At 43.3% G+C, this 22,651-nt stretch overlaps 1 protein-coding gene across 9 annotated transcripts in view; it reads left to right on the top strand.

The window, feature by feature from the left end:
- epb41a (erythrocyte membrane protein band 4.1a) overlaps positions 1–22,651 on the top strand; it is a 150,661-nt gene that overhangs the window by 97,306 nt on the left and 30,704 nt on the right. For 5 of the 9 annotated variants that reach the window (XM_038725061.1, XM_038725062.1, XM_038725059.1 and 2 more), the window contains 3 exons: positions 227–295; positions 6,628–6,675; positions 16,959–17,021. The exons of 1 other annotated variant lie outside the window; for it this stretch is intronic. In XM_038725061.1, coding sequence (XP_038580989.1) covers positions 227–295; positions 6,628–6,675; positions 16,959–17,021 — 180 coding nt within the window. The remainder of the gene's footprint in view (positions 1–226; positions 296–6,627; positions 6,676–16,958; positions 17,022–22,651) is intronic. 3 more of the 9 variants (XM_038725063.1, XM_038725065.1, XM_038725064.1) reach the window with 3 other exon arrangements.

The following is a 22,651-nucleotide window of genomic DNA, read 5'->3' as shown; positions in this document are numbered from 1 at the left end:
TTACAGGAAATCAAATTGCACCCTGCCCCATTGTAGTGACTGAGTTAGTAAGCCCTATAATTAAAGAAAACTCTAGGTAATAATAGATCAATACTCAGAGCCACTTACTCTAAGGTATGAATATAAATAGTGAGATGAAATGTACTGTTTGATATATAGGACAAGGTTTTAGCCCTGGTTATGCTTGGAATTTTTCCTGATGTGTGAGCTTTGTCTGTGCAACCAGACAGTGGCCAGGAGAGAGCGGAGGCACTCCCCATCTGTGACCACTGCCAATGGGGCAAGAGAGAGTCAGGTTTGTTTGCTTGATGCATGATCAGACTGAACTTGGTTTAAATAACTAAATGATTCAATATATATGAATATATCAGTATAATCACTGTATGCAAGAAAGCAAGAACCTTAGGCAAAATATGGATACAAAACAGCATGTACTGATAGTCTTTTAGGGTAAAAAAAATGAGAAAAGAGAAAAAGTAAAGTAGACTACATTAAGAAAAGAAAAAAAAAAAGATTGATGCTTTATAATATGGCTCGCAATTAAATTCCTCCCAAATGCCAGATTGTTGCTCAGTTGGTCATAATGTTCCTTGTAATATTAGCTTTGGTACCAGTTAGTTTAACAGTGGCCTTTAATCAGGCTTACATTTGAAAAAAGCCATATAAACATTTTGTTCCCTAATATATTTCATCATAGCGAGCAATCATCATAGAAGAAGTCTCCCTGTTTTCTGATTTTCTCCTGTTTTAATTTGTTGATAATGCAAACTCAACTTCCCCCACGTTTATCTGTTGTCTTTTCACAGCAGTAGTTCCAGCAGTACAACAACAGAGTCGTGTCATACTCACTAAATTGCAAATTATTTCCAGTTTCTTTTATTTTGCCACTGTTAAGCCATCATTGACCATTTTCTGCAGATTTTTTTACATTAAAAGCCTACCAGTCCCTTGAATCCCTTGCCTTGAAGTAGTCGGCAATATGGATAAAATCCACTATTATGATAAATGTAGTTGTACTGTATTGTATCAGTATAAATCGAGATATAATACATTTATCATAAATAAAACTACTTGGTTAGATTTAGGAAAAGATCATGGTTTGGGTTAAAATAACTATGTTACTCACGTCAGTTAACTTATGTAAGTTAAAGGTTCAGTGTGTTTTAGTGGCATCTAGTGTTGAGGGTTGTGAATTGCAGCCAACTGTCCAGTCTACCACTGCCCCATACCTTTTCAAAGAGCATAGGACATCTGCGGTTGCTGACACAGCACAAAAGGTGTCATCTTCTGAGACAGCAGAATGTAGTTTTCAGCAGCCAATAGCGGTGTGGTTTTAAGATTGCAACAAGGTGTGTGCTCGTACGCGTGCTTGCTTAAACTCATGAGCGAGCATAATCCAAACACAACCACTTTCAAACAGAAATCCTGCATTAAACGCAGAGACACCGGCATGCAGGCTGTGGCTTTTCACACAGACTCAGATTCTGTTACTTCTTGGCTCAGAGGCAGATCAACACTGGCGCCGTACTTTCATTCAGCACAGCGAGACACCGGCATATTGGCACAGTACTCCCAAAAAAGGGCAGAGTGACAGCAGCTATAGAGACATACAGACAGGGCGACAGCTTCACACAACATGCTGGAAACTCAGGTAAAATCCCACTGCAACGTTACAGTAATGTTTTTATCAGCTTGAAGTTGAACCAATCAAGACAGTAAGGCAATGAAAATTTGATTTATTAATAATTTATTTCATTGAAAAACTTACATATAGCCCCTTTAAGTAGATATATTAAAAAATTATATTTACTTAATTATTTAGTCAAACCATATGTTATTGTGACTTGGCCACTGACAGATAACATGGAAAATGTAAGCAAAGAGTGTGAAACATTGTCACTGCTTCTGAACCACAGTCCATTATAAACCACATAATTTTCAATTCAGTTCAATTCAATTTTATTTATATAGCACCAAATCACAACAACAGTTATCTCACAGCGCTTTTCATAAAAGAGCAAGTCTAGACCGTACTCTGTGATGCTATTTACAGAAGCCCAACAGTTCCCACCAAGAGCAAGCACTAGGCGACAGAGGCAAGGAAAAACTTCCTTTTAAGAGGCAGAAACCTTGAGCAGAACCATGGCTCAGGGTGGGCGGCCATCTGCCTCGACCGGTTGGGGTGAAGGAGAGAGAGAGAGAGCGAGAGAGAGAGGGAGAGGGCAGGAGAGGAACAGAGAGAAAAAGAGAGGGATGGAAGGAGAGAGAGAGGGGAGGGAGGCAGCCTACACAATATACACACACAGAGGTACAGACAGTAAAGGTGATGTTGCTATAGACTAAATGAAAAATGGTACAGATTTTTATAGTAGTGTTAATGGTAACAGTCGTAATGTTAATGATTATAATAACAATAGTTGTTGCAGCAGAGGTTGTCGAGCAGGAACACGGGGGCAGCAGGTGACACGCAGCCACAGATCCAGACTCCACAGCTCCAGAGCCAGAAAACCTGCAGGAAGTGATAGGAGGAGAGAGGAGAGGGACGAGAAAGCACAAGACTACCAGAAAGGGGAGAAGTTGTGTTAGTAACATGCAATAATGGGATGAGGTTGCATACAGAGGGAGAGAAAGTAGAGGAGAGTCCCGGCAGTCTAGGCCTATAGCAGCATAACTAAGGGATGGTTCAGGACTCACCTGAGCCAGCCCTAACTATAAGCTTTATCAAAGAGGAAAGTCTTAAGCCTACTCTTAAATGTGGACATGGTGTCTGCCTCCTGAACCCAAACTGTAACCTGGTTCCACAGGAGAGGAACTCCAACATTCCTCACAGTGTTGCTGGAGGCCAGGGCGATGCCATCAAGGGAAACTATATCTTTAGATAATGCGTCACGGAGGTGCTTAGGCCCCAGAACAATAACTTCAGTTTTATCTGAGTTTAACATTAGAAAATTACAGGTCATCCAGGTTTTAACATCCTGAAGGCACATTTGAAGTTTAGCTAACTGATGGGTTTCATCTGGTTTGATCGATAGATATAACTGAGTATCATCTGCATAACAATGAAAGCTTATGGAATATTTCCTGATAATATTGCCTAAAGGAAGCATATATAAAGTGAAGAGGATTGGTCCGAGGACAGATCCTTGAGGAACTCCATGACTAACTTTGGCATGCATGGAGGACTCATCGTTAACATGTACAAACTGAAATCGATCTGATAAATAGGACTTAAACCAGCTTAGAGCGGTTCCTTTAATGCCAATGAAATGTTCCAGTCTCTCCAATAGGATCTGATGGTCAATGGTATCAAATGCAGCACTAAGATCTTGTAAAACCAGTACAGAGACAAGTCCTTTGTCTGATGCAATAAGGAGGTCGTTAGTAATTTTCACCAGTGCTCTGACTGTGCTATGAGCTCTAAATCCTGACTGAAAATCCTCAAATAAACTATTGCTCTGTAGAAAGTCACACAGCTGTTTAGCAACTGCTTTCTCCAGAACCTTAGAGAGAAATGGAAGGTTAGATATAGGTCAGAAGAGGTTTAATTAAAGCTACTTTAAAGTACTGTGGTACATAGCCTGTTGATAAAGATAGATTGATCATATCTAGTATAGAAGTGCTGACTAAGGGTAAAACATCTTTAAGCAACCTAGTCGGGATGGGGTCTAAGAGGCAGGTTGATGGTTTAGATGAAGAAATTATTGAAGTTAGTTGGTAAAGATTGAGGGAAGCAAAACAGTCTAAACATATATCTGGTTCTACAGCTGTTTCTAAGGTTCCTGAGTTAAGAGATAAGTTGGTGCCAGCTGAGGGCAGGTCTTGGTGAATTTTGTCTCTAATAGCTAGAATTTTATCATTAAAGAAGCTCGTGAAGTCGTAACTACTGAGAGCTATGGGAATACTTGGCTCAATAGAGTGGTGACTCTCTGTCAGCTTGGCTACAGTGCTGAAAAGAAACCTGGGGTTGTTCCTATTTTCCTCTATTAATGACGAGTAGTACGCTGCTCTGGCATTACGGAGGGCCTTCCTATAAGTTTTAAGACTATCTTGCCAAATTAAACGAGAATTTTCCACTTTGGTGGAACGTCAATTCCTCTCAAGTTTCCGCGATATTTGCTTTAATTTGCGATTTTCAGTATTATACCATGGAGCTAACCGTCTTTGTTTTAGTATTTTCTTTTTTAGAGGGACTACAGAGTTGAGTGTCATTCGCAGCGAGCCTGCGGCACTAACAACAAGATGATCGATTTGGGAGGGACTGAAATTAGCATAGGAGTCCTCCGTTACTTTGTGACTTGATAATGAATTTAGAGCTGATGGAATCGCATCCTTAAATTTAGCTACAACACTATCAGACAGACATCTTGTATAGAAATTTTTGCCCAATGGCGTGTAGTTCAGCGATACAAACTCAAAAGTTATCAAACAGTGGTCGGACAAAGAGGGATTCTGTGGGAACACCACTAAATGTTCAATTAATAAATAATAGATAAAGTCAAATAATAGATAAAGTTTATACAAACATTGACAAGGGAAACACATTCATTCTCTCTGTGATCATGGACCATCGCCAAAACTGCCCACCAACAATAATATCTGGCCCACTTCCAGATTATGGCGCTTTGATAGTGGCAAAAAATATAAATAAATAAATACTTTGATAGCGGTGCTGAAATAGATCTCAGTCATGACAGCAACAGTTACTCACATAATCACTTCATCTTTAGTGGTTTTACCTACAAAATAAAAGCGCAAGAAGCTTGTTTACTGTAATTATTTATTTGGAGTTGAACTGAGAGCTTTTACTTTGAAAAATTCTGAACAACATTAAAAGAGTCTGTGGCCTGCTTGACACACCTCTGAAAGAGCCGTCAGAAAACGGGATTCCCCTAAATGTTTTCTGCCTGGAGATACTTGGGAAATGAAAAAGCATCTGTAGGTTGATGGATGCGGATCAAACACCGGAACACACACTACAGCACATGCCGTAATGCGAGAAACAGTTGCTGCAGAATCAATTTGTCGAAGAAAGAAAAATAAATCACCCAGAGATGGGATCAAACATGCAATCTTCAAGGTGAGAGTCCGGCACTTTACCAACTGAGCTAACACTGTAACAAGGGCTTCAAATATAATGCTTTATATTCTCACCCACCATCTAATGGTTGAAAAAATTGATCCAATGCAAAACTTGTTTGCCAACCCCTGCTGTATATTATTACTACTACTTCTTCTTCTTCAAACAAACTTACATATTCAACGTTGTGATGAGCTCTACACTGCCAGAATTCTGCAAGAAGAAGAAGAATGTATTGACGAAACGCGCTCTATAGCGCTGTTTGTCTGTTTTCAGGTACTGTAGATGAATCACGGTGCAACATGGCGATGTCCATGGGATGGACGTTATGTAGATAGAAATGGCTCATTCTATGGTATGGTAAAAAATTCATTATACACCACTGAATATATATTTATGGATTTTATATTGCATTTCTGTCAATAGATCCTCAGAAATTTTACACACTGAACTTTTAAGTAACGTAACGTACACAACTTACGTAACCTAAATAAAAAAATCCAATGTTGACTTTTTTGTTTCACATGAGAATTGAACACCAGTCTCCTTGGTGAAAGCCCAGTTTCCCTAACCACCTGCTTACTTGGACTTTGGGGCTCCCCAGTGTGTTACAAACTGACGCCAACAGGTCTTGACCATGCATTCATATGTGACGACTTGGGAGTGAGAACAGTTGGTCCGTCAGAGCCTGTGCCCAGCAGGGAACAGGCTGTGAGTGTTCTCCACAGGAATGCAAAAGTGATAACAGCCTGTCTGATGGCTATACTTGATTCTCTTATATTTCAATGATGATGAACAAAATTCTTTGTATTTTAACAATGATTAGAATAAATAATCAATAATGATCAGTTTCAAAATATTTCCAAAAATGTTGTTTAATTATTATTTCTTATACATTTAATGTTATATTAATTAATTTATGAGTCATTTATTTATTTATTTTAGATTTTGGCTGTTTAGGTCATCCACATGATCAGTTATTAGCAATACTGCAAACAATGGCAGCCAGAGATATTAAAATTGTGTGACTGCTGACCGATGTATATAATCTCTCATGGTAGCATCATTTAACCCACTCCTATTTCCTAGAAAGCTTTTAATGTGAAACTTCTGCAGGAAGTGATGTGTTTCACTGACAATAACACAACACCCACCAAAAGAATGGCAAGTAGAATTTACTGGAATTAATTTGTGAAAAATTAAACCACTATTTCTCCTCAAAAGAGAATTGCTAGAGTGATGTGAAAATGTCAATTATGCTAAATTTATCATGAGCAATTATAGTACATATATTAAGTTATTCTTTTTAGGTAATAGGAATAGTGGCTTTTATTTGAGAATTTATGGTACATTTTATCCCAGTATAATCGAGATGGTGAAGGTGTATAAATCTATTGTTATTCATAGTGTCACTGTCACAGGAAGTATTACATAACTTGAACATCTTTAATGCATGTGTTTTTGACTGTATTACAAATGGTTTGTTTCTGAGTTAAACTGAAACTGAACCTACATACAGTAACTATATGTTTCCTCTGATGGGGGAGCAGCACTCTCCTCAGGACAAAACAAAGACGGAGATGGTGCGAGTGAGGAAGGTTAGCATACTCCTGAGCCAGTGCTCCTGCTGATTCACCATCCTCATCCCTGCATCAGTTACACATGAAGATACATTTAATTTGCTTTTCTGTTGTTTAACAGTGCTGTTTTCCATTGCAAAGACACCAAGTGCTTTAATCTTTAGATTGTTTTATTATTTCTGGCTGCTTGTCTTTCTGTAAAGGCTTACAAATACCCTATCAGCTGGACAAGAACTTGCAGTTGGACCAAGGAGAAATCAATCCATCAAGTTTTAATTTGGTCACTGTCATTTCCTGCAGCTGTTTGACCAAACAATGTTTGTTGTATAAAACTTGGTTTCTCCTTCTCCAGAAGCAAACATCGGCTATACAGTGGAAACCATTTATAGTGATCCTATGTTTCTGAGTCAAATTCACTATAAGCGGATTATTATAACCAAAAATAATTTTTTAATTTCTAATGCAGAGACCATCTTATTGACTTTTGTATATTTATTGCATGAATATAAAGGAATGAAATGGAAACTTTTGACTATTTCAAAATACAGTACAGCTGTTTCAAATGCTTTTTAAATTACTGTACAAATTAAATGACCATATTGTGTATAATTCAAATACACTATAAAGTAATACAGTACATTTTATAAAACATAGCTTATTGTAATTCAAATTATAATTAGGCTATACTCTAAAACAATGTTGTGCTGTTTACAAATACAGTAACGTCAGGCTACTAAGCCACAGCTTGGTGGTGGTTTCACTGCATTTCTAAATATTTCTAAGAGGCTGTTTTAACTGTGAACTGTTTTATTCTGCATGAAAAGATTTAAAATGAACAATTGTAAGTGGACTGCTTGATTACTACAAGCAAATTATTTAAAAGCATTTGTATTGCTTTTTGATCCTAGTTTTAGACACAATGAAACCCATGTTTACGGCATCAGAAAAGGATTACAACATGACTTTAACGCTCTCTGGACATGAGTCCATAATGCTTTGAGTGAACACGAATGCTCTGCTGCTATCTTGACAAAATAGCTGATAGTCACCTGAAGCAACTTTAATCTCAGACTTTTTCCCCAACACTGACCAAATTACTTTTTTAGTTTTCAGTAATGGACACACTGCACAATGACACAGATTTCAATGATAAGCTTAACACAGCTAATACAGTTCCCCTTCGAGGGAACTCTATGGGAACGCCTCTGGGCATGGCAGGGCTGAACTATGAATGAAACTACTCCAATCCTATTGGTGTTACTAGAACGGTAGTGTGTGACGGCGTAACCGGAGGGGGTATATAAGCACGCCGGCACATAGGACACATTAGCTTCTTTCTATTCAGCTGGCACTCTGGCTATGTTTGGAAGCTCCATTATCCTACCTGACATCGAGACGAAGCAGCAGATCATGTCGAAGCGATTCTTTCGAAGCGTGTCTTTCCATGTGAGCGTTTCATCACGGAGGGTGATACCCATGGGATGTGCGTCTCATGCCTGGGGATGTCGCATGCTCAGGCGGCTCTCGAGGGGGCTGCCTGCGACCATTGCGAGGCCCTGCCCCTGAGGGTGCTGAGGTCTCGAGCGGCTCACTTCCTAGAGGATGGTCGGATGCGCTCCCCTCGTGGCACAGGCCCCGCTGTCGCTGAGGCGTCGCGGCGGCTCCGATCCTGGGGATCACAACGCGAGATCGCCGAGGGTGCCTTGTCAGAACCGACAATACGGCAGTAGTGGCCTATTTGAATCACCAGGGGAAACTGCGCTCGCGCCCATTATGCAAACTGGCACATCGGATCCTCCTGTGGTCCCAGCAGAGACTGCTGTCCCTCAGAGCAATGTACATCCCTGGGACCCAGAATCAAGGAGCATACCTGCTGTCGAGACAGGGGCTGAGGTCCGGGGAATGGAGACTCCACCCCGAGGTGGTGGAGTTATTATGTGAAGAGTTCGGCCCCATAGACGTGGACTTGTTTGCCTCACGAGAGACGGCGCACTGTCCCCTGTGGTTCTCCCTATCACCCCCAGCCCCGCTAGGGCTGGATGCCATGGTACAGACATGGCAGAGGCTGCGTCTGTATGCGTTTCCCCCAGTCGCTCTGCTCCTGGGGGCTCTGGAGCGGGTCCGCCAGGACAGCGTCAGTCTACTACTAGTAGCCCCGTTTTGGCCGGCACGAGTATGGTTCTCGGATTTAATATCGCTCCTCGAGGGCCCGCCCTGGCAGGTCCTTCTGAGGAGAGACCTGCTGTCCCAGGCAGAGGGCCGGATCTTTCACCCGCACCCCGCCCTGTGGCAGCTATGGGTCTGGCCCCTGAGGGGGCGCAGTTCTTAGAGGCGGGCCTGATGACAGGAGCAGTCGAGACGCTGCTCAGCTCCAGAGCCCCATCCACGAGAAGGATGTACAGCCTAAAGTGGAATGTGTTCACCACCTGGTGCAGAGAATGGGCGGTGGACCCAGTTAGTGCGTAGTTCCTCCAGCACCGTTTCTCCGCTGGCATCTCCCCGTCCACGCTCAAAGTATATGTGGCTGCCAGTGCAGCATTCCACGCCCCTCTGAGTGATGAGCCCTTGGGGAGGCTTCCGCTGGTCGTGCGCTTCCTCCGTGGAGCCCGGAGGATGAGACCCGTGACTCGTTCCAGGGTTCCCACCTGGGACCTGGCAGTGGTTCTCGAAGCGCTGGCTGAGGCCCCCTTCGAACCCCTGGAGTCGGCTGAGGGGAAGGTCAGGGCCATCCTGCACCCTTGTCCAGGTTATGTCCCTAAGGACGGGAGACTTCATCTGCTCTGCCCTGTCAGAGCACTGAGTATTTACACTCTGAGGTCTTCCCGGTGGAGGAAAGCAGACCAGTTGCTGGTGTGTTTCGGGTCCCCCAAGGCTGGGCTCCCCGCTTCTAAACACACCATCAGCAACTGGATCGTTCAGACTATTTCCTTGGCCTATCAGGTGCGCCTTCACCTATGGCCGTAAGGGCGCACTCTACTCGAGGCATGGCGGCTACTAGGGCCCTCCTCGCAGGGGCGTCACTCCAGGATTTGTGCCTTCTGCACCCGGCACCCGTGCGCTCTCCTCCTAGTCATGCCGTCAGGTTCTGCACGCTGGGGGCAGGCGGGGTTTCGGTGCGGCCTAAGTGGGTATCTCGTTCCCATAGTGTCGTCACCGACACAGTTTGAGTTCCCTCGAAGGGGAACGTCTCGGGTTACGTATGTAACCCTTGTTCCCCGAGAAGGGGAACGAGACACTGCATCGGTCCGCCACACCTCACCCCGCCTGGAGTGCCTTGCTTCATAGAAAGGGCTAATGTGTCCTATGTGCCAGCGTGCTTATATACCCCCTCCGGTTACGCCGTCACACGCTACCGTTCTAGTAACACCAATAGGATTGGAGTAGTTTCATTGATAGTTCAGCCCTGCCACGCCCAGAGGCGTTCCCATAGTGTCGTCACCGACGCAGTGTCTCGTTCCCCTTCTCGGGGAACAAGGGTTACATGCGTAACCTGAGACGATAGATACATAGAATTGACAGATATTTCCCCGAGCTGAAAGAGAGTTAATACTGGACTTAAGTTGACCAGGTGGCCAAAAACACTACACCAAGGAATGCAATTGTTGCTCTGTAAGTGCTGTATGTGTGTATAAGATACTGTTTAACAAATCATCAAGTTCATATTGCGAACTTGGCAAAGTTAGCAGGTATACACCTGGTCAGATGATGGTGGTCTCTAACACTGGTCTCTTACACTGGTTTCAGATTTGTTCACCACAACCCCAGGTGCAGGTAGTTTGCGCAAACCATAGACCAAGCAGAAACTACTGTGTTACAGAGACTGTGTTAGCTACCCAACGAGGTGCCTGATGTAAAAACACTCAATTCAGCACTGAACAAATCCTGCACCACAAACACAGTAACAATAGGGAATTTACAACAGCCGCCCCCAGAATAGCCTAGCTATTATGTAAAGACTACTAAATTCCCGAAGGTGCTGATGGAGTCCCTGGACTGGTTCCGCCGTCATCTGAAATGGCAGGCAGCTGGACCAGATGTGCTACCGTAGGTAGGTCTTCTCCCCGACTTGGACCTCGGCCGACCGGACACAACCATCTGCACTCTCGATCACCTTGACGACCTTCCCGATGGGCCACTGCGCTCTCGGAAGCTGGGGATTGATAATCATGGCAACCGTGCTCTGGGTGATGTCATCAGTGGGCCGCCGCCACTTCTGCCGGACTTGTAGGGAAGAAAGGTAATGTCTAAGGAACTGAGCCCAGAAGTGGTCCGCCATCATCTGACAGTGGCGCCAACGTCGTCTTGTGAGGGTGTCAGGAGCGTATGACACTTGTGGTAAGGAGGCGTCCCTCCGCCGCATCAGCAGCATGTTAGGCGTCACTGGATCAGGAACAGCTATGTCTGACGATACATAACCTAAGGGCTTTGTATTGAGGATGCCCTCGACTTCGATCAGAAGGGTGAGAAGGACATCTTCATAGAGGGATTGTGTGCCAACAACCACTTGGAGAGCTTTCTTGACGGACTGTATTTCACTCTCCCAAGCTCCGCCGAAGTGAGGCGCTGCTGGTGGGTTGAGCTGGAATTTAATCTGGTTCTTGGCGAGTCTCTCTTTTAGATCTGGGCCCATAGCTGCAAAGGCCTCTTTAAGCTCCCTCTCAGCCCCTCGGAAATTAGTCCCTTGGTCTGAGAGTATCTCGGCGGGGGTTCCTCTTCGTGCTATGAACCTTCTCAGCGCCAAGAGGAAAGTGTCTGTGTCGAGGCCTGCCAGCAGGTCTAGGTGGACACAGCGTGTCGTGATGCACTTTAAAATCACTCCCCATCGCTTCTCGTTCCGGCATCCAACTTTGATGACGTATGGACCGAAACAGTCAACTCCTGTGGAGTAGAAGGGGGGCTTTAGGAGTCGCAGGCGGGCAGGAGGAAGATCTGCCATCATGGGGACCGAAGGCTTTCCTCTCCTTTTGGGGCACTCCAGGCAGGTTCTCTGATATTTCTTCACGGCCTGTCTCCCACGTAGGATTCAATACTGCCGTCTGAGCTTGGGGAAGACTCTGTCTGGGCCCAGGTGGAGCAGACGTGCGTCCGTGTCTTTGATGAGGAGTCTTGTGACAGCATGCCTGGGATCAAGCACAACTGGGTGGATGTCAGTAGGACTGGATTCAATGTGCCTAAGTCAACCTCCAACTCGAATAAGGCCAGACTCTTATCTCTGGAGCAAGTGAACTCAGCTTGCTGCTGGGGGACACAGGGTTACCAGCTTTTAGGCACTTGACTTCTTCAGGAAAGCTCTCTGCTTGGCTGGTCTTTAGCAGGTGGACCTCCACGTGACGGAGATTAGGAGGAGGTGATGATGGGTCTGCGGCCGCCCCGTGAAGCAACTGATGCGTAGCCTTAACCAGGTTCGCCCAGTAGTTGAACTGTGAGGTGTCTAGCAGTGGGTCTGGAGAGCGTGTTTGCGTGAGGCTGCAGAAGATTGTCTGCTTGAGCTCAGAGGGATCTGCTGGGTTGACGGATTCTGGAACCGAAGGCCATTCTTGTGGTGGAGAGCGGAGGAAAGCTGGACCCTGGATCCATCGATTTAAAGTGGTTAACTCGGCCAAGGTCTTACCCCTCGTTAGGTCGTCAGCCGGATTGTTTGTCATATCTACATACTGCCAGGTGTGAGAGGCAGTCAGGTCTTGGATCTCAGAGACCCTGGTCCCAACGAAGACCTTGAACCTGCAGGACTCAGATGTCAGCCAGGTCAGGACTGTAGCTGAGTCGGTCCAAGTCTCTGTGATGTTTAAAGTGAGCTCTCGATGGATGAGGGAGGACAGCTGACGTGGCATTGACTGTTGGCGTTTTGGGGCTACTCTCGACCTGGCCATGACAAAGAAGACGTGAACTGCATTGTTGATGGTGGTTGTGGTGAGATAGGCGACCGAACCATACGCCTGTTCCGAGGTGTCACAGAAGACATGGAGAGTGTACTCTGTAGCTTCAGTAGCTGCTTCCAATGGAGCGTATGTTCGGAGAATGGACACACCAGCCAGTTCAGGAAGCTCACTCTCCCAGCTCGACCAGGCCTCGATGATCTCTGGAGGAAGGTTAGGGTCGTCCCAGCTCCTCTTCTTGGCCCACAACGTTTGAACGAGAACTTTAGCTCTTGTTGTGTAGGGGATGATGATCCCAAGCGGGTCATATTGCCGGGCGAGCACCTTATAGACACATGGTGAGTGCATGGTGAGTGTTTGACTCTCTGCAGGAGCTGTTCATTGAGTGAGAGGCCGTTACGGACGAAGGAGCAGTCCAACATGAGACGGGGCTTGCCGTTGTGGTGAACGAGGTGATGGGGTATGAACCATGACTCATTGGATGCCTTCAACTCATCTTCACCGAGCTTGACTACACAGCCTCCACTGATGAGCTTCTGGATCTCTGCCTCGTATTGTTTAGCTAGAACTGGGTCTCTTCGTAGTCGCCTCTCTGTGCCACGGAGAAGGGGCATGACTGCTTCAGGTGTGGCCTTGAGTGGTGGTACCCCTTTGATACGGAGTAGTGGTGTGGCGTAGCGGAGTGTGTCAACCACTTTGACTCTTTCAGTGCGTGTCTCAAGGATGTTGATGGCTTCTTGGTCTAGACGGGATCGGACTGCTAGCTTCTCGTTTCGAAATGGGAGGATTTTTAGCTGCCAGAGACGTTCGATATGTTGGTAGAGGTCATCTGGTGCTGGTGTGAGGGAGGTAAAGTAGCAGGAAGCAGCATTAGAAACCATACTGTCTGGACATTGAAGTGCCCAACCGAGGCTTGTGTGGATTGCTGTTGGGCTGCCCTTGGGTTCAACTCTCACTGGCTCTTCAGCTGTGATCAAGTGTGTGCAATCTGTGCCGATTAGTATCAATGGTTGCACTTCACTAAAGTCTGGGAGTGGGCGGTCCTGTAGAATGCGATAACGTTCCTGTAGTGGGGGCATGGGGTAGGATTGCTCTGCTAAAGCAAGTTGGCCTGCTGTATAGGCATCTTTAATAAGGTGGCGCTCTTTCGGGTGTGCTAGTGGGGCTACACAGAAAGACACAGACTCACCAGCAAGATGGGCGACATCTTGGCGGATGGTGCGGAGAGTGAGGGTCTCTGCTTTACCTTTGAGGCCTAGACGTTGGGCAGCAGCTGGTAGTATTATTGTTCGTTCGGCCCCATCATCCAGAATAGTGTGGGTTTTCAGTGACTTGCGGCTGTGACATATTATGATGGGCACCACCTTGAGATATACCTTTCCTCCTTGCTTAGAGTTGCTGAGGGTGGCTTGGTCACGTGGAGTGATGAGGTAGACACGTGAGTCTGACTTGGCAACGTTGTGTAGAACTCTCAGATGAATTTCTTGACACTCGCTGCGTGGTTTCTTTAAGGTGCATGCTTCGGGCTGGTGGCTGGTCCGACCACAGTTACGACAGCACTTACTACGTTCGAGCCATATCATGACGTCATCTGGTGAACGCTGTACGATGTCAGTGCACTGTGACAGATAGTGCTCTGTGCTCTTACAGAAGAGACATAACTTCTTGGACCTTTGTGACTTGGGATTAGAGCGGGCTGTCTCTGCAGTATGACTTATTAGCTGTTATCAGCTTCGGGTTTGTCAGGGTTGTGATAAACAGACACAGACTGCATTCGGGGCTTGGAAGCTGGAGCGTTTCTGTCTCTCCTGGAGACACGAGGCTTTTCAGGACGATGACGCTGTGCCATTTTTGCAGATAGTCTTTGAGCTTCTGCCTTAACTTTGAGCCAATTAGCGAGGTCTTTGAGGTTGTAGGGGTTTAGTCGACTTGTGTTGAGACGACCTTGTGTTTGGAAGTGCTCTACAAAACTGTCTCTCATATGCTTGGGCAGCTTACTAAGTAGTCTGTCGACATGGCCAGTTGACATCATTTCTGTCCCACTGGACCCCTCTAGTGAAGTGAGCATTCCTACTAGCAAGTCAACACTGAGGGCGAAACTCTGGAAGCCTTTGGTGTCTCCCGATCTAACATCAGGGGCATTTAAGATTGTAGCAATCTCACTTTGTGCGAGCTGATGTGGTTGTCCTTACTGGCGCTGTAATGCTTCCATAGCAGCCACGTAGCGTTGGGTATAATGTCTGCAGGACTGAGCAATTAGCTTGGCTTCATCCAGGACTAAGTGCTCCATGAGTACCCGGTACTTGTAGTGTGCTCTGACAGCTCTGTGTAGGGGCCAAGCAGGTGGTCTAGCGCCATTTTGAGGTCGGTGAATTCTCTGTCACTGTCACAGACCAGCTTGGGCAGTTCAGGTACAGGAACAGGCTGCTTCGGCATCTGGAAACTGTATTGTATACCTGAGTAGAAGGACCTGGCATTATGGGCACCGGCTGGTAGAAAGGCTGCACTGCGGAAGGAGGCTGAGGCTGGAGAACAGGTTGTAGAGGCGGACCTGGTGATAGCTTTGTGACTGGATCAAGGGCTACGCTGTAATAGCTGGTGGAGGCTGGTACACAGGCTGTGGAACTGCAGCAGGAGTGTATGACAACTGGTGGTATGGTGCAACGTTACTTCACAGAGCTGTGGGTTGAAGCACAGGGAGCAGTGCTGGTGGAGCCAGGGGTTGGCATGTTGGCGTTATCACAGTTGGAGATGGCTGGTATACTGGATAGGTTGGAGCTGTGGAACAGGGCTGGTATTGGACTGGCATATGAGTAGATGGGCTATTATGCTGGATACTTGCAGCCGTACTCACAGGATGCATTATTTGATAGGCAGGTTGGTATGATGTAGATGCTGTTGGCTTGGGGACTGGTGCAAACTGTGATGTAGATGTTAATGTAACTGGAAGGGATCAGGTTAGAATGTCACTTTGGCCATGGCTCTGGCTTGAGGTAGTGGATGTTATAACTTTGGACAGTAATACTGTGCTTGCAGCACTGGCAGTGAATGCAGCTGCTTGTGTGCTTGGCCAAGTTGTATCATCTGGCAGGAAGTTTGGGTTAACTTGTACTGATCGCTGTGATGCTGGAGAACCTGGCTCGCTGAGGCTGTACACTGTGAGGATGGTTTCGCAGGCTGCATTCACTTAGGGCAGGAGATGGCGGCCTCTCCCACACTGTTGGCAAGCTAAGATATGTACTAGCTTGTGGTGTTGTGTTCCACTGGCTCACCTTATCGACTACTGCTGCAGGGGAATGATAGGGTGGGTGTCCGAGTGCTCGAAGTAGCTGGCCATCTTGAGAAGCAGACCTGGTCTGCAGGCTGAGTGACTGCAGATGCTGTGCACTGGCACCTAAGTTTTCATCCAGATGAGGAGCAGTATAAGGCATGAGGGACTGAGGGAGGCTGAACTGGTAGCCCTGGAGGTAAGCTGGTAGCTGCCGTGGCCGTCCTGTCGCTTCACTTGCGATAATTGATGTTCTCATTGTGTCCATTTTGCTGATATGGGTGAAGTAATCCGGCTCGAAGGACCAGTGTTACGGAGAGCTAGGACTGTATGTTGTTTTAGGGGAATTCGCTGGAACACTTCATCCACACAAACACAGGCCGGAAACACAGTAGGACAGTTAACTTGGCTTTACTGATGAAGCACAACTCCAAATTACATACAGCTCTGTGTTTTTGGCTTGCTGTTTACAGTTTGATTCGTTAGAATTTATCTCTATTGTCTGTTCTGTCTGAGACTTTACATTGGTCTGATTGACTCTCTTTCTGTACTGGTATCTGCAATAAACAAAACACAATATACATGAGAATACTAGCTTAAAGAGCACATGTTAACTCTAAGTTAGCTTTAGCTTATTACCAAGTCGTAACGTTATGTTATATTAGCGGTGAAATTCGCTAATATAACACAAACTAATTAGCAATAATTAGCAGATCGGCAACGGCTCAATATTATAAGGACCCCTTAGCTGTCCAACGAGGTGCCTGATGTAAAAACACTAAATTCAGCATTGAACAAATCCTGCACCACAAACACAGTAATAATGGGGAATATACAACATACTGTATATACCAAGAGTATAAAAATAGACTGATAGTTACTTGATACAGTGTAATTTACTAATACCAATGGTTAAAATTCAATAAAACAGAAAAGGCCAGAGCAGGAGACTAAACTACATTATAGTTTACTAAAACCACAAGAACAGCACAAAACTAGGTTCCTGCAGCCCTATAGCTCTGTTATTTTTTGTGATTCATGTCATTGTCATGGTCAGTGCTGGTCATTGGATTCCATTGCAAGTCAAATATTAAAATGTTTAAATGAATTCAGAATTATTTCCAACCAGATCTTCCCCTTTCCCTCATTTTCCACAGAAAAGAGCTAAGAAACTTGAGGGTGAAACTATTTACATCAGACATAGCAATTTAATGTTGGAGGTTTGTATCTTCAGTCCTCAGATATGTGTTCTGCCTGTTTGCTGTCACTTTTTTCTGCCTGGATGGATGCTGTGTTTTACTTTTTGCTTTGACGCATCTGTTTTTCTTAATTTGTTGCCTTGTTTTCAGCTTGACCCTAAAGGCTTGGCATGCACTATTTTCCTCTCTGACTGTCATGCAAGTAGCTTCACTTCATTTTGACATTGTCATTTCATATTGTCATGGTCTCTTTTTTAACATAGATTAAAGTTTAAACTGGTAATGCAGCTTGGCCTTTGGTGCTGAAACAAACATATAAGTGAAAATGTCTAATGTGAACTAAGCTATGCATAAATACAGTACCGTGTATATATTAGGCAGGTGGGGAAAAATGCTTTAACGTAAGAGCACCTGCTATAATTGTTTAATCATACAACTGATGATTTGGCTACAAAATTGTGCAAATGTACCTAGAAGAACTGATGCTGTTTGGCAAAAGGTGGTCACACCAAATATTGATTTAATATCTATTAACATGTCTATTTTGAAGGTGTTCTTACTTTGCAAAAGTTTTAGGCAGGTGTTCAAAAATTGTGCACAGTGCTATATATAAGCTGGACTCACAATACACTTTCTTTTAAAGTCAACGATACATATGCCTGTTTTTTTAGTGATCTCCAAGAGAACAAATACACAAATATAATGACATATATGAATCTTCCCAAAAGAGTGTTGGCAAGTACCAGTCCATTGACAGGCGTACCAATCCTTAAATATGTTACCTAAATCACGTGATGTTTAACACTTAACGTCGTGAAACGGTCGTAGTTTGGTTAGGTTTAGGCAAGAAATAAGTCCTGAATTTACTTCACCCATTCATCCACCCCAACACCTCCTTCTGCAGATTTTATTGCTCTTTATATGACCTTTACATGACCTTAGTGACGAAAGAAATCAGGTGATGTACCTGATTTCTTTCGTCACTAAGGTCATGACCTGAAAATATGGGTCATAAATATGGGTCGTAAATAGCTGCTCCATAATCAACCTATACAGCCATTTATATGGTGAGGACGAGCTAGTATTAAATTTAAAAAAGCGCGGGGGGGATTTTTACATTAAAAACGTCATCAGAGTCAATGTAATTTATTTCTAAAAAATTTGGTAGACACCCCGTCCAAAGATCTCTCTCTCACTTACAGTACACAAACACTGGCACAACTGGTCACAGTAAAAATGCGTCCAGTAAAACATAGCAAGAAAGACACGGCCTAATCTGCTGCTACATCAGCCTTTCTATCATGATTACATTGGATCCTACACTTCCCATAAGGCAACTAGATAGCATGTTTTATCAGACTTTCCTTGCCTGTTTAATGCCCTCTTTTAGATTGCACACAACAATTTTTATGTCTTATCAGGGATAGTTATCAGAGTTATTTTTGCTTAATGAAGCTCCACCAGAATCACTGAAGACATTCTACAATACAGGCTGAGGCAGGTATTCTACACTACGCACGGCTTCACTATCCCCTTAAAATATGACAGAATCATGGGGCGCCTGTGGCTCAGGAGATAGAACGGGTTGCCCATTAATCGGAAGGTCGTTGGTTGGTGGCTGTTCCGCCAGTGAATGAATGTGTGTGAATGTTAGTTTCTGTTTGAGCACTTAGGCTCAGTGTATAAATGTTAGTGGATGTAGTGTAAAAGCGCTTTGAGTGGTTGAAAAGACTAGAAAGGCACTATACAAATACGCATTTTACATTTAGTCGTGATGGCGTCTAATCGCCAAAGACTCATCATATTTCTCATCTTTATACAATAAATATTGTTGACTCTCAATGAAGTCTCTCCTGATTAAATTTAAATTTGACAGCGACAAAATTAATGGCTTATGTAGATCATGTTGAAATCAGTTTGGTTTAATGACGTGTGAGAGAGCGAGATGTAGCGAGTAAATGTAATAGATACCAACCTCTCCAAGAGCAGTAACACAACATTGTGTCTGCCATCAGTCCTTCTCTCAGAGCTCTCCAATGAAGAAAAGCTACACTAATGATAATCTGCGTTTGTCCTCGCTGTCGAGGACTGGACCATCAGAAACATTTCTTAGGTTTTTCTGCCATAAGCTTTGTCATATTCCTAGTTGCTTTACCTGATTCAATCATTACAGTTGCTCCAGAGCCATGTAGATAGAGAGTTGTGTTATTTCCATTCAATTTCAAGTGGCTTTATGGGCATGACGGCATACAATACAATGTTGCCAAAGCATATTAACACACACACTATGCAATCATAATAAACATAAATTAATAAATAAAAAAATAATAAAAAAGAAACAATTTTCAATAATAAATGTTCTCCTAACAGGACCTTATTTTTGAATAATGGCAGATCGTTGCTCCCCCTTTCAGCTCTGGCAAAACAGTCATTGCTGGTTCATGTAACATGCCAGTGTGGGAATGTCACCACAGACACCAGATTTAAAAACTCTAATAAAACTGCAAAATAAAAAGAGATTTACCTGGCAGTGATAGACTTAATCAGCATTGTGTGACCTTGTTAGGCATGGCAAGGGCTTGAATGTAACAGACGTTCATTTATACATAAAAGTCCCACACTCCAGCTTTACGATCAACTTTACAGTAGTGTAGTTCTCACTATCATTATTTGGACAAAATCAAACAACTTTAAACTTCACCTTACTGATAAATTAATAGCAAATACTAAAACAATCAAAACGAGTGGCATAGCTTTTCTTGTTCTCCCTGTGAGTCTAGGGGACACCTGCCTCCCCATACCATTTAAAAAAATAATGTCACATGTTTCAGAAATTAGTCACTAAAAACATTTAAGAAAAACTGAACTGGATTTTTCACATGAATGTAAATGAATGAGCAAAACCTTAACCTGACCTTAGCAAAAACTACTATTAGTATTACTAGTATAATTACTATTATACTACTATCTTACCCTAACTGAAATAATTAGAATTATGAATAAAGGGGTGTGTGTTTTGTAGGATGTGCACATACAGAGTTAAAGACTCCTAAAGACTCCTGGTCCTGTGTACCAGCCTCAGAAAAGTTTCAGTACCTGGCCTACTGTTCTGCCATGATGTCCATAAACCTTTTCAGGACACATTGTGACTGTCACAATAAATCTCTGCACTGAAAGGGTCTATTTTCAGAGTGGACCCTACAGAGAATTTACAAAAACATTTTTTTTATTTGTTACTATTCTAACCTGTTTTCACTCTCACGTCATCTGTATGGTTGTGTTGTTAAAACACCTTGGTGTCACTTTTTAACACACTGTGAATCCCATTAGTGTAATTTTTCAATGATGTAAGTCAGGAGACAGAGTATAAAGAGCAGCAAAGTTGGTGTAGGGATGAGGTCGGAGAGGACAAACCCACGACTTTCACTGAGGACCGAGGAGTTCATTTACCATGTAAAAATCATTGTTGACTTATTTTTAACTGAGTAAGCAACGTGCATAAGTTATATGTAAGTAGTATGTAGTAGTATGTAAGTTTAACCAAAACCATGATATTTTTCTAAACCTAACCAAACTGCAAGTGTTTTACACATTAACCATGCTAAATTGATGTAGCATTTATATTGTTGTTGCAAAGTGCTTACATAATAATTAAGAAATGACACCACAGGGTCTTAACAAAGCATCTCTATGTGATGAGTTGGGAGTTAGAACATGTTGTACCAGTCATGTATGTCTTTGGCTGCGTTCAGACTGCAGGCCTTAATGCTCAATTCCGATTTTTTTCCAGATCCGATTTTTTTGTTTGACAGTTCACATTATTGTTTAAATGTGGACCATATCAGATTCTAGTGTGAACTGTCCACGGCCTGAAAGTGACCTGCATGTGCTGAAGAATAAAATGACGTCACTGGAGCACGCTGTCTTATGGAAGTAAACAAGTCATAGAGGTTACCTCCGGTTAGCTCCTATTTTCTAACCCTCCCGAATTTCACAGGAGACTCCCGTGTTTCATTGTCCTCTCCCTGTTTACTCATGGGGTCACATCTCTCCCAACTTTCTGTCCTTTGCATGACATTCACTACTGTTTCTGGCTTCCAACGCATATGCTCCACAACTCTGTTGTGTATAATAATGGCTTATGTGGAACTTTTTTGTTCATCGCTGCTCCGTCTGGTGGGGCAACAGTTGCTCTAGAGTGACGTGAAAGTCGCCAGGCTCAGGTCGCACTTAAAAAGATACGATCTGTATTGGGCCACTTTCATATGTTGTCCAAATCCGAACTGGAAAAGATCAGATTCCATGTGACTTGGACTGTTCACACTGTTATAAAAATATCAGATCTGAGTCACATATGAGCAAAAAAAATCGGATTTGGGTCACTTTGGCCTGCAGTCAGAATGTAGCTTTAGTGATGTCAGTCTCTTTTCATTTGAATTTTATACATGGACCAAACTCCCCAGCAATGCTCATGCTGTATTTATTGTCTGTCTGTGACTCAGAACTTTTGTTTCCATAATTACTGTGTCATTGTGCTGTATGACATTCTCTATTCAGTTTATATAATTTCAGAGAGAGATGACATGTTACATTACTACAGCGTGGAAACCCTCACATTGGTGAATTTCCCTTTTAAAGCTGCATTAATCAATATATTTTATATAGCCATTGACTCAAAAGACTACCTCACAAACCCTCTGAGAATTATTAGCATTCTCTGCTGTTCTCTGTTTCTTGACCTCTTCAAGCTCATAGTTATGTTTTTTACAGCCACCTAGGTTCTGGGTAAAACCTCAGCATGCTACGTATGTGACAAGTCAGCCTCCTCTATATGTATCTGCACTGTATGTGTTTGTTTCTCTGATTCAGCCTTCCATCTATATCTATATCTAAGTAATTTGAAGCTATTTTACATGGCTGTATATGATTAAAACAATAGTCACATTTTTGGAAATAGTTTGGTAACATCAAACCAGGAAGAGCAGATAAATTTCACCTATGTGTGTCCAGTACAGAGATACTGTAAACCAGCTCTACCATAACCCTGCTTCCAGTTAAAGACTACAAACAAAGCATATAATAATTAAGCTGTGATTCCACAAGGAAAAAAAGTCCGCACACTGAATACTGTAAATGTCCCAAAAGCATTCTACCTTCAAGTTCTCTGTCAGGTCAAGACAAAAATGACAGCTCTATCTACAATAAGGAGATAATACGATACAAAATCACACCCATCATCCAAAAACAATTACTATGTACATAACACATGATTGTCTTAAAAAAGGCTGTAGCCAGTAGGCTATAAGTACTGAAGTTCAATCTTCCTGAAAACAGCAGGTGGAAAAAGTACACTGTTCTTAAGTTCTTTCACCCCCATTCGTAATATATTTACATTTTTGGGAACTTGCATTATTCAGTGTACAGACAACTTTTTCTTTTGCTTTTGTGCTGCCTCTGTATGGAATGTCAATTAAATCAATATAAATAAATGAATATGACAAAGAAATAGATACTGAAATATAAAAATGTCAATATAGTTCAATTGATAAAAAGGGTTGTATTTTACTACTTTTATTTATTTCAGGAGACTTTTATTTCATAATGCCACATTTATTTCCCAGCTCTTTACTTTCATCTGTTGTATACCAAAT

This window comes from Micropterus salmoides, unplaced genomic scaffold, assembly GCF_014851395.1.
Source record: "Micropterus salmoides isolate LMB-PRFRI ecotype aquatic unplaced genomic scaffold, ASM1485139v1 Ms_hic_scaffold_17, whole genome shotgun sequence".
Classification (NCBI taxonomy): Eukaryota; Metazoa; Chordata; class Actinopteri; order Centrarchiformes; family Centrarchidae; genus Micropterus; species Micropterus salmoides.
The sequence above is the reverse complement of the archived record's forward strand: the minus strand, read 5'-3'. Positions and strand labels throughout refer to the sequence as shown.